At 41.2% G+C, this 14,097-nt stretch overlaps 1 protein-coding gene across 1 annotated transcript in view; it reads left to right on the top strand.

Moving 5' to 3' along the window:
* The window catches only part of PCCA (propionyl-CoA carboxylase subunit alpha), a 578,010-nt gene that overhangs the window by 313,535 nt on the left and 250,378 nt on the right, over window positions 1-14,097 (top strand). Inside the window, exons 15-16 of the mRNA XM_073670397.1 lie at window positions 2,850-2,918; window positions 3,420-3,495. Coding sequence (XP_073526498.1) covers window positions 2,850-2,918; window positions 3,420-3,495 — 145 coding nt within the window. The remainder of the gene's footprint in view (window positions 1-2,849; window positions 2,919-3,419; window positions 3,496-14,097) is intronic.

The raw sequence follows: 14,097 nt of genomic DNA, 5'->3' as shown, positions 1-14,097 counted from the left end.
TAAAAACGTGCACTCTGACGTGCATCATTTTTGGGCGTGTATGCCTACTGGAGGCAGACTCTCAGATGCAGTCTACTATGGCTAATAGGAGATGCTCAGCATGTTGATTGAGGGAATGGAATGGTGCACTGATGAGCCCTCTTTGACATGTGAAATGAAGTTGTTTTTCTGTCCAAGTAAAGTAGTAAAATCTATATTGCATGCATGGGTGTTATATAGGCTAAGTTCACTATAGTACTGTAAAAGGAATTGAAATCACTTTTTTGGTGTCACAGACTCATTTTAAGAGTTTTAGCCACTCCCCCATTTATTATAAACCTTTTAAGCTAACAACCCTACAACCAAGAGAAAATGTACACTAGTTTTTCTTCATATAATTCACTTTTGACTTTGCCTTCCATTTTATATAATTTTTTTTTTCAATAGAACTGTTCTACAAAGTGAGCAGAATTTCATTAATGAGTCTTCTATAATACAGTGGCGAAAATAAGTATTTGATACACTGCCGATTTTGCAAGTTTTCCCACCTACAAAGAATGGAGAAGGTTAATTTTTATTGTAGGAACATTTGCATTTAATAAGTATTTGATACAATAGAAAAACAGAACTTAATATTTTGGTACAGAAACCTTTGTTTGCAGTTTCCTGTAGTTCTTGACCAAGTTTGCACACACTGCAGCAGGGATTTTGGCCCACTCCTTCATACAGATCTTCTCCAGATCTTTCAGGTTTCGGGGCTGTTGCTGGGCAACATCGAATTTCAGCTCCCTCCAAAGATTTTCTATTGGGTTCAGGTCTGAAGACTGGCTAGGCCACTCCAGGACCTTGACATGCTTCTTACGGAGCCACTCCTTAGTTGCCCTGGCTGTGTGTTTCGGCTCATTGTCATGCTGGAAGACTCAGCCACGACCCATCTTCAATGCTGTGGGAAGGAGGTTGTTGGCCAAAATCTCGCAATACATGACCTCATCCATCCTCCCTTCAATATGGTGCAGTTGTCCTGTCCCCTTTGCAGAAAAGCACCCCCAAAGTATGATGTTTTCCCCGCCTTGCTTCACGATTGGATGGTGTTCTTGGGGTTGTACTCATCCTTCTTCTTCCTCCAAACATGGCAAGTGGAGTTGATACCAAAAAGTTCTATTTTGGTCTCATCTGTCCACATAACCTTCTCCCATGCCTCCTCTGGATCATCCAGATGGTCATAGGCAAACTTCCAACTGGCGTGGATATGCGCTGGCTTGAGTAGGGGGACCTTGCATGCTCTGCAGGATTTTAATCCATGACGGCGTAGTATGTTACTAACGGTAATGTTTGAGACTGGTCCCAACTCTCTTCAGGTCACTGATCAGGTGCTCTCATGGGCTGATTCCTGACCTTTCTCAAAATCGTCCTTACCCCACGAGGCAAAATCTTGCATGGAACCCCAGACCGAGGAATACTGACAGTGATCTTGTGTTTCTTCAATTTTCTAATAATTGTGCCAACAGTTGTTGCCTTCTCACCAAGGTGCTTGCCTATTGTCCTGTAGCCCATCCCAGCCTTGTGCAGGTCTACAATTTTGTCTATGGTGTCCTGAGATAGCCCTTTGGTCTTGGCCATGGTGGAGAGGTTGGAGTGTGATTGAGTGTGTGGACAGGTTTCTTTTATACAGGTAACGAGCTCAAACAGGTGCAATTAATACAGGTAATGAGTGCAGAGTGGGAGGTGTTCTAAAAGAAAAACTAACCGTTCTGTGAGAGCCAGAATTCTTGCTGGTTGGTAGGTGATCAATTACTTATTTCATGTAATAAAATGCAATTTAATTATTTAAAAATCATACAAGGTGATTTTCTGGTTTCTATTTTTAGATTTTGTCTCTCACAGTTGAAGTGTATCTACAATAAAAATTACAGACGTCTCCATTCTTTGTAGATAAGAAAACTTGCAAAATCGGCAGTGTATCAAATACTTATTTTCCCCATTGTGTGTCCTGAACATATTGCCCTTTCCCTTGAAGGTAGGGAAATTACTGATCAGGATTGAGGATTACTAATAGTAACTTGACTGTAGTTAGTTTGCACAAGGACATCCTGCACTCTCAGTAGTGAATGGATTTCGTAGAATCCTTGTTTTTGTTTTTTGTCTTTTTTATACTGATTGTTTATGTGCCAAATGTTTTATTCCCGCTAATCTCAATAATTATGGGCATCTGGTTTTAATTGCAAACTACATGCAAATGTGTTGTACCCCATATCAACCAATTAAACAGATGCTTCATTTATCATTTTGCTTGACATCTGAAGGACCATTTAATGAGGTTTCCCTTTGTTGTTTGCATTATAACTTTAAATTGAAATAATTCCATTACTTACAAAGCTTGTGTCCACATTGTTACAGCTTAAATAATTATGTGCAATTGTAGATGTACCGGGGGCTGGAAATGTTGTGGATTTTATCAGCGGGTGAATTTTAAAATCCTTAGTGTATCAATTTCTGTTGCAGATTTTAACCTCCAATGTTACCCCTTTCAATGTAGATGAATGAAATCCGTAATGAACAGGCATCAAAAACCACATGTCACAAATGCAGATTTTGCTGCGGATTTGCCATTGAAAAGTTGCAATTTTTGGACATTGCCATATTGCAAAAAAACACAAGTGATTTGCATTTCTGTGGATGGAATGATGTATTATCAATTGCTGTCCCATGGAAAGAAAAAAAATTATCTAATATTGCTAGTTCTGTTAATTTTTACTGGAACGCCATATTGTCTGCAAAATTTCATTGCATTCCTAAAAGCATTGTGCCTATTTAGTATGTCTGACTCATACATTTCAATTCTTAGTAACTTTTTATTTTTTGTGCCTAAGGTGCGAGTTGACAGTGGCATCCAAGAAGGAAGCGACATCAGCATTTACTATGATCCTATGATTTCAAAAGTAAGTTTCTAATCCTGCTACATAAGTCAAAATTGAATAGCAAGCACATTTCATTTCACTCCTAATACTGGTCAGTCACCTTGAAAAAGGAAGACTACAAAGTGGGGACTAGATGTAGAAGTCTGTTTATGTATGCTTTTTGATTCAAGAAATCAGTAGGTGAACACAGCTCTTGATTCATAATTGTGTTTAACTCCAAAATCATTGGCTTTCTCACGCAAATCTATTTTAAATTAATGAGGAATAAAAATGTATTCAAAAGACGGAAGGATATCTGAGATTAACTACCGTATATGCCTGGAAGCAATGCTGCATTATTTTAAAATCTAGTCAATGGTGTGTAGCATTTAAAAGCATGAATATTACATTACTGCTTATATGGTCATATCCTATTTACCATTTCCTAGTGTATTTAATTATTTTCAGTCTCTAGAACTAGAGAAGAAGTGATTTGCAAATTTTTGCTTTACATCATTATAACATTGATACTGTTTCTTATAGTTGGTGACACACGGTAGCAATCGTACTGAAGCCCTAAAGAGAATGGAAGATGCCCTAGACAATTACATTATCCGAGGTAATCTTCAAGACATAGACGTTTGTCCTAAAAGGCCAATGTATAGTGTCAAAATATTCATTAGCCCTAAAATATATCTCATAGGCATAAATGAAGGAGGAAGGGAAGAAGTGGCGCATAAGGGCAGAAAGAAACTAACAGATTTCCCTGGTAAAACATAGTACAAAGTCTCTTATATTCACAAGTACTATTGTTTTATGTAGTTAACAACTACTCCAGCATTTTTTTTATTTTACCTATAGAGTGCTGCTTCTAATCTAAGGTACCTACCCATACTCTTATACATATTTGCTGCCATCTTTACTTTTTATCGCCGCAGCTCCCATCGGTCTCCAGCAGATTGTGACGTGCCGGGTCTCTCCTGTGTTTGCTGAAGCGAGCCGCAGGTCACTTTTCAATACAAGTCGATGAGAGCCTCATTCTGGTACTTATAGCCTTGCATTGAGAGATTGTTACTGTTACTTCTGACTTCTGGCCAGTCAGGAGCTGTGGTCACAAGATGACACGGCGCTGATAAAAGGTGAAGATGCAGGCGGCTAAGTATAAGACTACTGGCAGAGACCTTAGATTAGAAGCACCACTCCAGCTCTGAGAAAAAAAATTCTCGAGTTTAAAGGGGTTTTCCCACCAACAAAAGTTAATTTTAATCAATAGATCTTGGAATGATAATAAGTTCCACAATAATAATAATCTTTATTTTTATATAGCGCGAACATATTCTGCAGCACTTTACATACATTATCATGGCTGTCCCCATTGGGGCTCACAATCTAAATTCCCTATCAATATGTCTTTGGAGTGTGGGAAGAAACCAGAGAACCCGGAGGAAACCCACACAAACACGGGGAGAACATACAAACTCCTTGCAGATGTTGTCCTTGGTGGGATGTGAACCCAGGACCACACCACAATTGATTGTATTTAAATAAAATGTTCCTGTGCTGAGATAATCTTATAAATGTGCCCCTGTGTAATGGCTGTGTCTGACAGTGCAGGAACATGGTCTGATCATACCACAGCTCCTGGCCAGCTAAGGATGGAAAAGAGTATACTGACATTTCAGCAGGGGATCACAAATGATTCTTTCTTTGAAGTAAAGCTTTGTTTAAAGGGGTTGTCCACTACTTTTACATTGATGCCCTGCCGATAGTGCTCACCTGCGGGGCACTGCCATCAAGTGGTAGTGGCCGCCGCGGTGTACTACACATCCGCTTCCCATTCAATTCTATGGCAGGCGGATGTGCAGTACACCGCGGCGGCCACTACCACTTGACGATGGAGACCCACAGGTGAGCACTTCCGGCCTTCGACACCAATAACAGCTGATCGGCAGGGGTGCCGCGTGCGTGACCCCGGCCGATCATACATTGATGCCCTATCCTATGGATAGGGCATCAATGTAAAAGTAGTGGACATACCCTTTAAAAACAGGTAGGGAAATGTTTTATCTCACAAAAAGAATAAGTTATGATCCCGTGCTGTAATGTCTGTATACTCTTTTGCTTCCTCTCCTGCACAGGAGATTTGATATAATCAGACCATGTCCCTGCACGGTCAAACACAGCCATTACACAGTACACAGCAGGGGAACATTTATAAGATTATCTCACCACAGGAACATTTTATTTAAACACATCCAATTGTGGAAGTTATTATTATTCCAAGATCTATTGATTAAAATGAACTTTCATTTGTGGGAAAAACCCTTTATGTTTGAAACTACAGTTACTTTTAAATTGTAAATGGTTTTCTTTTAACCCCTTTAAAGCCCAGGGCGTACTAATGCGTATCTGTGCCCTGGGACTTAAGAGCCAGGTATGTATTAGTATGCCCTGTTGATTTTGCCCGCACACAGGCTGTGCGGACGCGATCGCCGTCGGGTGTCAGCTGATTGTCACACATGGTGCACATAGCACCGAGTGTCATCTTACACTGACACTCGGTGCTATGTGCTGGGAGAGGTCCCGCACCGCTCCCGGCACGTTAACCCCCGCAATGCTGCGATTGAAATCGATCGCAGCATTGAGGAGGTAAGCGCCAATACTCACCTCTTCTCCGTCGTCCCGTGCTGTCTGAGGACGGGTTCCGTGGTTGTCATGGTGACATGGATGTCGTCATGACAACATCCGGGTCACCAGACAGTAGGAAGATACTTTGATCATGCGCACTGCATGACCAAAGTATCCTCTGCATCTGCAGCGCTGACGGCCTGTATAGCACAGGGATGGTGCTCCATCCCTATGCTATACAGGCGATCAGAGTAAAAAAATTGAAAGTCCCATAGTGGGACAAAGTATAAAAGTAAAAAAAAAGTGTTAAAAAATGAAAAAAAAAAATATTTTGTAAAAATATAAAAAAAAATCCACCAAAAATAAAAATATAATGTACCCATCAATAAATATTATTATGAAAAGAAAAAACAACAAAATAATTAAAAGTACACATATTTGGTATCGCCGCGTCCGGAACGACCTGACCTATAAAACTGTCCCACTAGTTAACCCCTCTAGTGAACACTGTAAAAAATAAAAAAAACAAAGCAAAAAACGATGCTTTATCATACCGCCAAACAAAAAATGGAATAAAACGCGATCAACAAGACGAATATAAATAAAAATGGTACCACTGAAAAGGTCATCTTGTCCCACAAAAAAACAAGCCACCATACAGCTCCATCAGCCGAAAAATAAAAAAGTTATATCTCTCAGAATAAAGCGATGCAAAAAAATATTTTCTTCTATAAAATAACTTTTATTGTGTAAAAGCGCCAAAACATAGAAAAACGATATAAATGTGGTACCGCTGTAAATGTACTGGCCTGAAGAATAAAGGTAACTTATCAATTTTACCAAACGTGGAACAGCATAAAAAAAATTAAAAAAAAAAAACAATTCCTGAATTGTTGGCTTTTGTTTATTCTGCTTCCCAAAAATCGTAATAGAAAGCGATCAAAAAATATCACGTGCCTGAAAATGGTACCAATAAAAACATCAATTCATCCCGCAAAAAAACAAGCCATCACACGACTGTCTGCCAAAATATGGAAAAATTATAGCTCTCAAAATATGGCGATGCAAAAACTAGATTTTGCAAAAAAATGCGTCTTTTAGTGTGTGACAGCTGTCAATCATAAAAACCCGATATGATTCTGGTATCGCTGTAATCACACTGACCTGAAGAATAAAGTCGTCTAATCACTTATACCACACGAGGAATGGCGTAAAAAATAAACTCTAGGGTTAGGGTTGTGTTAGGGTAGGGTAGGGTTGAGGTTGTGTTAGGGTTGGGGTTGTGTTAGGGTTGGGGTTGTGTTAGGGTTGGGGTTGTGTTAGGGTTGGGGTTGTGTTAGGGTTGGGGTTGTGTTAGGGTTGGGCTAGGGTTAGGGTTGGGCTAGGGTTAGGGTTGGGCTAGGGTTAGCGTTGGGCTAGGGTTAGGGTTGGGCTAGGGTTAGGGTTAGGGTTGGGCTAGGGTTAGGGTTAGGGTTAGGGTTGGGCTAGGGTTAGGGTTGGGCTAGGGTTAGGGTTGGGCTAGGGTTAGGGTTGGGCTAGGGTTAGGGTTAGGGTTGGGCTAGGGTTAGGGTTAGGGTTGGGCTAGGGTTAGCGTTGGGCTAGGGTTAGGGTTGGGCTAGGGTTAGGGTTAGGGTTGGGCTAGGGTTAGGGTTGGGCTAGGGTTAGGGTTAGGGTTGGGCTAGGGTTAGGGTTGGGCTAGGGTTAGGGTTGGGCTAGGGTTAGGGTTAGGGTTGGGCTAGGGTTAGGGTTAGGGTTGGGCTAGGGTTAGGGTTGGGCTAGGGTTAGGGTTAGGGTTGGGCTAGGGTTAGGGTTGGGCTAGGGTTAGGGTTGGGCTAGGGTTAGGGTTGGGCTAGGGTAGGGTTAGGGTTGGGCTAGAGTTGGGGTTGGGCTAGGGTTGGGGTTGGGCTAGGGTAGGGTTAGGGCTGGGGTTGGGCTAGGGTTAGGGCTGGGGTTGGGGTTAGGGTTGGGATTTTTTTCAAAAGTGAAAAAAAAAAGAAAAGCTGACGATATGGCGACTAGTGTTGAGCGCAAGTGCTCGCTACTTGAGTATGCATCGGGTGCTCGGGTATGCACTGAGTATCGCGGGTGACATGCTTGAGTCTCCACCCCATATGCTTCGCGGCCAAAAAAACATTGCGGGGATTGCCTGCCATGCACGAGCGATCCCCGCGTGGTTTTTTTTGGGTGTCTAATAACCGTGTAACATGCGGGTTGTGACTCGAGCATGTCACTCGAGCACGCGCGATACATGGTGCATACCTGAGTACCCGATACAAACTCAAGTAGCGAGCACTTGCTCTCAAGACTAATGACAACTTATTCAATATGATGACCTAATGTTATTAAATTCTGTGTCGTACCTCTGGGTACAAAATGTTCACTATACCCCTTGATAAAAGCCTTGAGGGGTGTAGTTTCCAAAATGGGGTCACTTGTGGGGGGTTTCCACTATTTAGGCACATCAGGGGCTCTCCAAACGCGACATGGCGTCCACTCTCAATTCTAGCCAATTTTGCGTTCAAAAAGTTACAGTGCTCCTTCCCTTCTGAACTCTGCCGTGCACCCAAACACTGTATTTTCCCCACATATGGGGTATTGGCATACTCAGGAGAAATTGCACAAAAGTTTTTCAGGTCCATTTTTTCCTCTTACCCTTGTGAAAATAAAAAAAATTGGGGCTCAAACATCATTTTTGTGGAAAAAGTTTGATTTTTTTTTAATTTCACGACTCAATGTTATAAACTTCTGTGAAGCACCTGGGGGTTCAAGGTGCTCACCACACATCTAGATAAGTTCCCTGAGGGGTCTAGTTTCCAAAATGGTGTCACTTGTGGGGAGTTTCCACTGTTTAGGCACATCAGAGGCTCCCCAAACGCAGCATGGCGTCCTGCCGTGCGCCCAAACAGTGTTTTTTCCCCACATATGGGGTATCTGCGTGCTCAGGGGAAATTGCACAACAAATTTTGGGGTCCATTTGTTCCTTTTACCCCTGCGAAAATAAAAAAAAATTGGGTCTAAAGTAACATTTTTGTGAAAATTTTAAATATTCATTTTTATTTCCACATTCCAAAAATTCCTGTGAAGCACCTAAAGGGTTAATAAAGTTCTTGAATGTGATTTTGAGCACCTTGAGGGGTGCAGTTTTTAGAATGGTGTCACTTTGGGGTATTTTCTGTCATATAGACCCCTCAAAGTGACTTCAAATGTGATGTCCCTAAAAAAAATGGTTTTGTAAATTTTGTTGGAAAAATGAAAAATCGCTGGTCAACTTTTAACCCTTCTAGCTCCCTAATAAAAAAAAAATTTGGATCCAAAATTGTACTGATGTAAAGTAGACATGTGGGAAATGTTATTTATTAACTGTTTGTGTGACATCTCTCTGATTTAAGAGCATAAAAATTCAAATTTTGAAAATTGCAAAATTTTCAAAATTTTCGCCAAATTTTCTTTTTTTACGCAAATGATATAGAAGAAATTTTACCACAATCATGAAGTACAATATGTCACAAAAATACAATCTCCGAATCAGGGGGATCCATTGAAGCGTTCCAGAGTAATTACCTCATAAAGTGACAGTGGTCAGAATTGTAAAAATTGGCCTGGTCATTAACATGCAAACCACCTTGGGTAGTAAAGGGGTTAAATATGCTCAAGCTACAAGACAGCGTACTGTCCTTTTCAGCAGGGCTGAGCAGATTTCCCATAGAGAATTGGCATGAACTAACTATTGATCGTTCAGCAGATCAGCTCAATGAAGGGATCCGAGTCTCATGTGTATAATATCAGAGTTCATATCTATCCAAAGTCCTCATTTGTTGTATCTTTTGCTTGACTGACAGATCACTGGCTGTGTAGTCAAAACAGTGAGCTGTCAGCCAAGCAGAAGAACAAGGTGCTAGGCTGGGGATAGAGCTGGAGATGCAGAAGTTCGGAAAGTTCCGCAATCACCCCCAGAGCACTTCAGTCTTATTTGCATATGTATTAAAAAGTGTGTTTTTCGATTATGGGTCAGCAAATTTTATAAATAAAAGTACAGATTGGCTTATCTTTTAATGAGCTACATGACCATATAAGCGATTTGTGGGCGTTAATCGTCATAATTTCCTTTAACCTGTACATAATATTAATTCTGTTTTCATAGGTTACACAAAGCTCTGTGGTATTGTAGATACAGTGCCATTGAATATTCCTGCAGGATGACCTGAATAATTTAGTAGCAAAATAGTAGATAAGGTTCAATGTTGATAATATACAATCGCAGTCAAAACGATTCAACCTCCATTGCAAATTAGGTTTATTAGCAAAATGTAAAAACTTTCTGTGGCTTACAACAAACCAATCAAACAAGAAAAATTCAAATACCTCAACACACCTAATATAATAAGTGGCTTCTTCAAATTCAATAAAAATTGCCACTTTTACCCACTACTGCAGTTTCTGCATTATTTAACCTCTTCATGACAAGAGTCTTTAGTAGTTAGTATAGCCCCCCTCCCTGGCTATGCATCACATTTATAGCAGGTCATAACCGCCAGACTCCTGCTTCTGGCAGCATTCCTTAGGAATCTGTGGCTCCCCTGAGGGTTCAGTCGCCACAGAGGTACTGCACCTCACCCAGAGGTGTGGTGTCTCCTTCTCTCAGGTAAGGACGGAGTGCTGCCCGGAATCCCAACACCCGCATTCAACACTACACTACTCCAGGCCGGCTGGAAGGGCAAGATGCACTGTGTTTCTGCTGAACCCTGTCCCTGGCTGGAGTGGGGGGAACCAAAGAGAGGGGGAACCAGTAGTGGGTGAGTGTGGAGGATGTAGAGTAAGGGAGCACCATAATAGGAGGTATATAAAGGGAAGCCATCTTAGGGTGGCAGGACAGTCAGTCAGTGAGTAGTGAGGAGAGGAGGGGAGCAGAGTCTCTTCAGGAGCTCTGCTCCATAATTGGGGCCTGGTAAGAGAGGCCCAGGAGGGGAGCAGAGGACAAAGGCTCCATTAACAGAAAGGATCCCAGGGGGTACGGTGAGTGGAGGACGGCACCCGTACGCCCGAGTCTGCCAAGTGTCAGAGGGATCAGGCCGCAAGAAGGGAACCGGTCCCTGGACCAGCCGTGTTACTCCAGGTCTCGGCTGGAAAACCAGAGGCTTCTGCACTTCCATGGTGCAGTTGCCACAGTCTCACCCTAGTCACCGTAAAGGGCATCAAGTAGGTCCAGGAACTCCAGGTTGCCCAGAGGGACTTCAGAGTACCCGATCGGGACTGTGTTTGGGAAAGCACAGGGCAGGAGGGAGAAGACTGTGCGCGGGAAGTCAGTCTAGTAAGGAACATAAAGAAAGCGGGGTTCCGTCAAGCACACCTGATATACTTGAGAAAGTGCTGGACTCCTTGTCTTGTAGACGCAATGCGACACGGGAGGCAGACACACCCGTACAGTGTACCTGAGGAACTTGAACAGAACTGTGAGTAAACTCGGATGACTGCACTCCACTGCCTCCGTCAGTTATTTCCGCTGCGCCATCTCTCCTGCACCACAAGCCCCAGCATCACCATCATCTATACTACACTGCCCTGGGGCCCGCTCCACCTGTGGGGAGCCGTTCCAACCCAGCTGCCCTATCAACCGCCCCAGAGGTCTGAAGCGGCGCTGGTACCTATTACCAGAAACCACAGGTGGCGTCAAGAACACTTCCTAAGAACTACAAATCCCATATAAATATTTTCCTTCCCCTTTTTGTTGACCGCCCTGGGCCACGGACCGGGCCGCCGCCACTGTGACATATCCCTTCCCCAGCATCTATAGGCCCGGCACAGAGTACCCCACGGCCCTGGGGGCGCGTCAAATCATGCCACAATGGTCTTGACAGCCTAATATTATTGGATTGTCAAGAGAATGCTCCAGAAATTAAGAGACCATTGACTTGCACTAACAAGTAAAAGGATTCAAAAAGATAGTAAATCAATGAATTTTCCTAGAAATACATTTGGAAGCAAACTTCACAGTTAAAACTACACTACCTGGATGTGGCAGAAAGAGGAAACTGTCAACAGATTCCTGAGGATACCAGTGGTCAAAACCCCTCAAATGACTGTAAAACGCCTGCAGCAAGATTCAGTTGTAGCAGTCACTGAGATTTCAATTTGACAGTAAGGCACAAACTTAACGCTGAAAGTCTCCATGCTCCATACTCCAAGGTGTGCACCTCTTCTTAATCAAAAGCACAAGAAAAGTCATCTCCAATATGCTCCAGACAATAAAAATAAGTCAGAGAAGTTTTTGTGGAGCTATTAAATAAAACTTTGTAGGCCTATGGATGAGCGGAAGGCGTTTGTAGGCCTATGTCTGAGAAGAGGAAGAACACCCAGCTACAGGGAAGCATGGTGGTAGCTCAGTGATGCTCTGAAGCTGCTTTGCTTCCTCTGAAACTGGGAATCCATCTTGTCCACCACACGCTGTAGGTTTCATCAAGTATCAGGAAATCTTAGGAGAAGACGTCATTCCTTCTGTGAGGATGCTGAAGCTTAAACATCACTGGACCTTCCAAAGGAAAATAATCCCTAGCAAACATCAAAATACAACAAGATTTGGTTTCAGCAGAAGTCGTGTGAGATACTGGTGTGGTCGTCAGTCACCTGACTTGAACTCTGTATAAAATCTTTGATTGGATTTGAAGAAAGTGGTTGCAACACGCAAACCCAAAAATATTAGTGAATTAGAAGGCTATTTCACTTGAGGAATGCGCTAAGATTCCTCAAGATTCCTCACTGCTTTTGGAATTGTGGTCTCACAATTCCAGAAGCAATGCTTTGATTACGGATTACCAACTACTCACCCCTACATATTATTATTTTTAATATTTTAACTTCTTCCGGATCGCATATTGGCATTAATCTTTGGGTGCTCCTGCTCCTACGTCACTTAATAGTAGTCCAGCTCTGTGACAGCCTCTTGACAGCTGGAGTCCTTAGAGAAGGCACAGATGGTTTATTACCATCTCTGCCTTCTTTATTGCTGTATACACAGTGCTAAAGAAGCTCTGTGTGCACAATGATGGGAAGTGCTGAAGACACTTCTTCCTTGATACACAGTTGTCATGTGATAGCTGTGTAAAAGGAGGGAGCAGGAGCTGCTGGGTAATAGGAGATCCAGACAGCTCTGAAAAAAATCCCTCTCCAAAGGTCTGTTATGCCTTTATGGGAGGTGCAATGTGTAAAATAAATGAAGCATAAAATTAATTAGTAAAAAAAAAAATAGCTGATGAAAAATAGATAGTACCACTGTCTATCTAAATTGCTGTTACTAGCCCTGTCCCCCATAATAAAAAATACATGTCTGATGTATAAAAATAATTGTTACATAATGTGGAACAAATATTTTAAAGTATTTCTGTGGTCCTTTTTGGACACAACTAAATAAAAAATGGGAAAAACAGACATTTACTCCACTTCACTTATTTTCCCACTGATATCACCCGACATCAGGAAAAAAAGAAAAAATTAGTGACCTAAACCTGAAGCCTGATATACCATTAAAAAAAGACACAAAAACTACTTAAATATCCAAACAAGAAGAAAAATTTACAGCTCTTCAAACCACATGTACAAGAGAACCTTAAAATATGTCTGGTCAGGAATGGGGTATAAATAATAATAATTTTATTTATATAGCGTCAACAAATTCCACATCTTAAAATTAAATGATCCGGTCTTGAACTGATTAAAGGTATTCTACCTTTCTTGTAAGTTTATATAGTTTTTTTTTCTAGTTCTATACACTAGAAAATTAACTCTGCTTTATTTTTCATTGTATACAACTCTTTATCATGTGTAAAATACAGTATGTGTACTGATTAAAAACTGTTAGTAGATGTCATCCCGGGTAGATTTTTTTTTAGGAAAATGAAGTACAGTACATGTGAAAGAGGTTTTCTAGAGGACAGATAGGAGAATATTTGGACATGCTAGTATGTTGAATTTACCAGAAATATATCGGATTTAAAAAAATGTATAAATATTTGGCTCTATATTTGTTCTTAATTAACATTTGATTATTAATATTTGCCAACACTACGCAAATTTAGTGCTAATTGGCCTTTTGCAGCTTTTGCTTCTGGCAGCTTGACAGCCTGACACACAAATCTGCATTTATCAATTTAGTCTTAATTGGAGGCCTACAAGCTATACTGTGAAATCATGTTCAGTATGTGTAATTTGCTAGGAATTTCATTTGTGATAAGTGAATTGGAAGGAGTCATGTTCTCAGGTTAGTTAATTGTCAAATGCATATCCTTTTCATGTAATCTTTATTTCAAGACCTTGTGGTGAACCAGTTCTAGTAATGCTTTGGTCCTAAATAGAAGTTATAGTTGATGTCCACTATGTATATACAGCAAATAGGTAAATATATACAATTGAAACCAGAAGTTTACATACACTATATAAAAAGACACACATGCATGGTTTTCTCAGTATCTGACATGAAATCAGAATAAACCTTTTTTTTCCCGTTTTAGGTCAATTAGGATTACCATCATTTTTAATATTTGCCAAATGCCAGAATAATGAGAGAGAGAGAATGTTTTAAGGCATTTTTATTACTTGATGC

The sequence above is a fragment of the Phyllobates terribilis genome, unplaced genomic scaffold (assembly GCF_046119375.1).
Source record: "Phyllobates terribilis strain yellow unplaced genomic scaffold, ASM4611937v1 Scaffold_2__4_contigs__length_985480577, whole genome shotgun sequence".
In the NCBI taxonomy this organism is placed as follows: domain Eukaryota; kingdom Metazoa; phylum Chordata; class Amphibia; order Anura; family Dendrobatidae; genus Phyllobates; species Phyllobates terribilis.
Note: the sequence above shows the minus strand (reverse complement) of the source record. Positions and strands in the feature narration are given on the sequence as shown.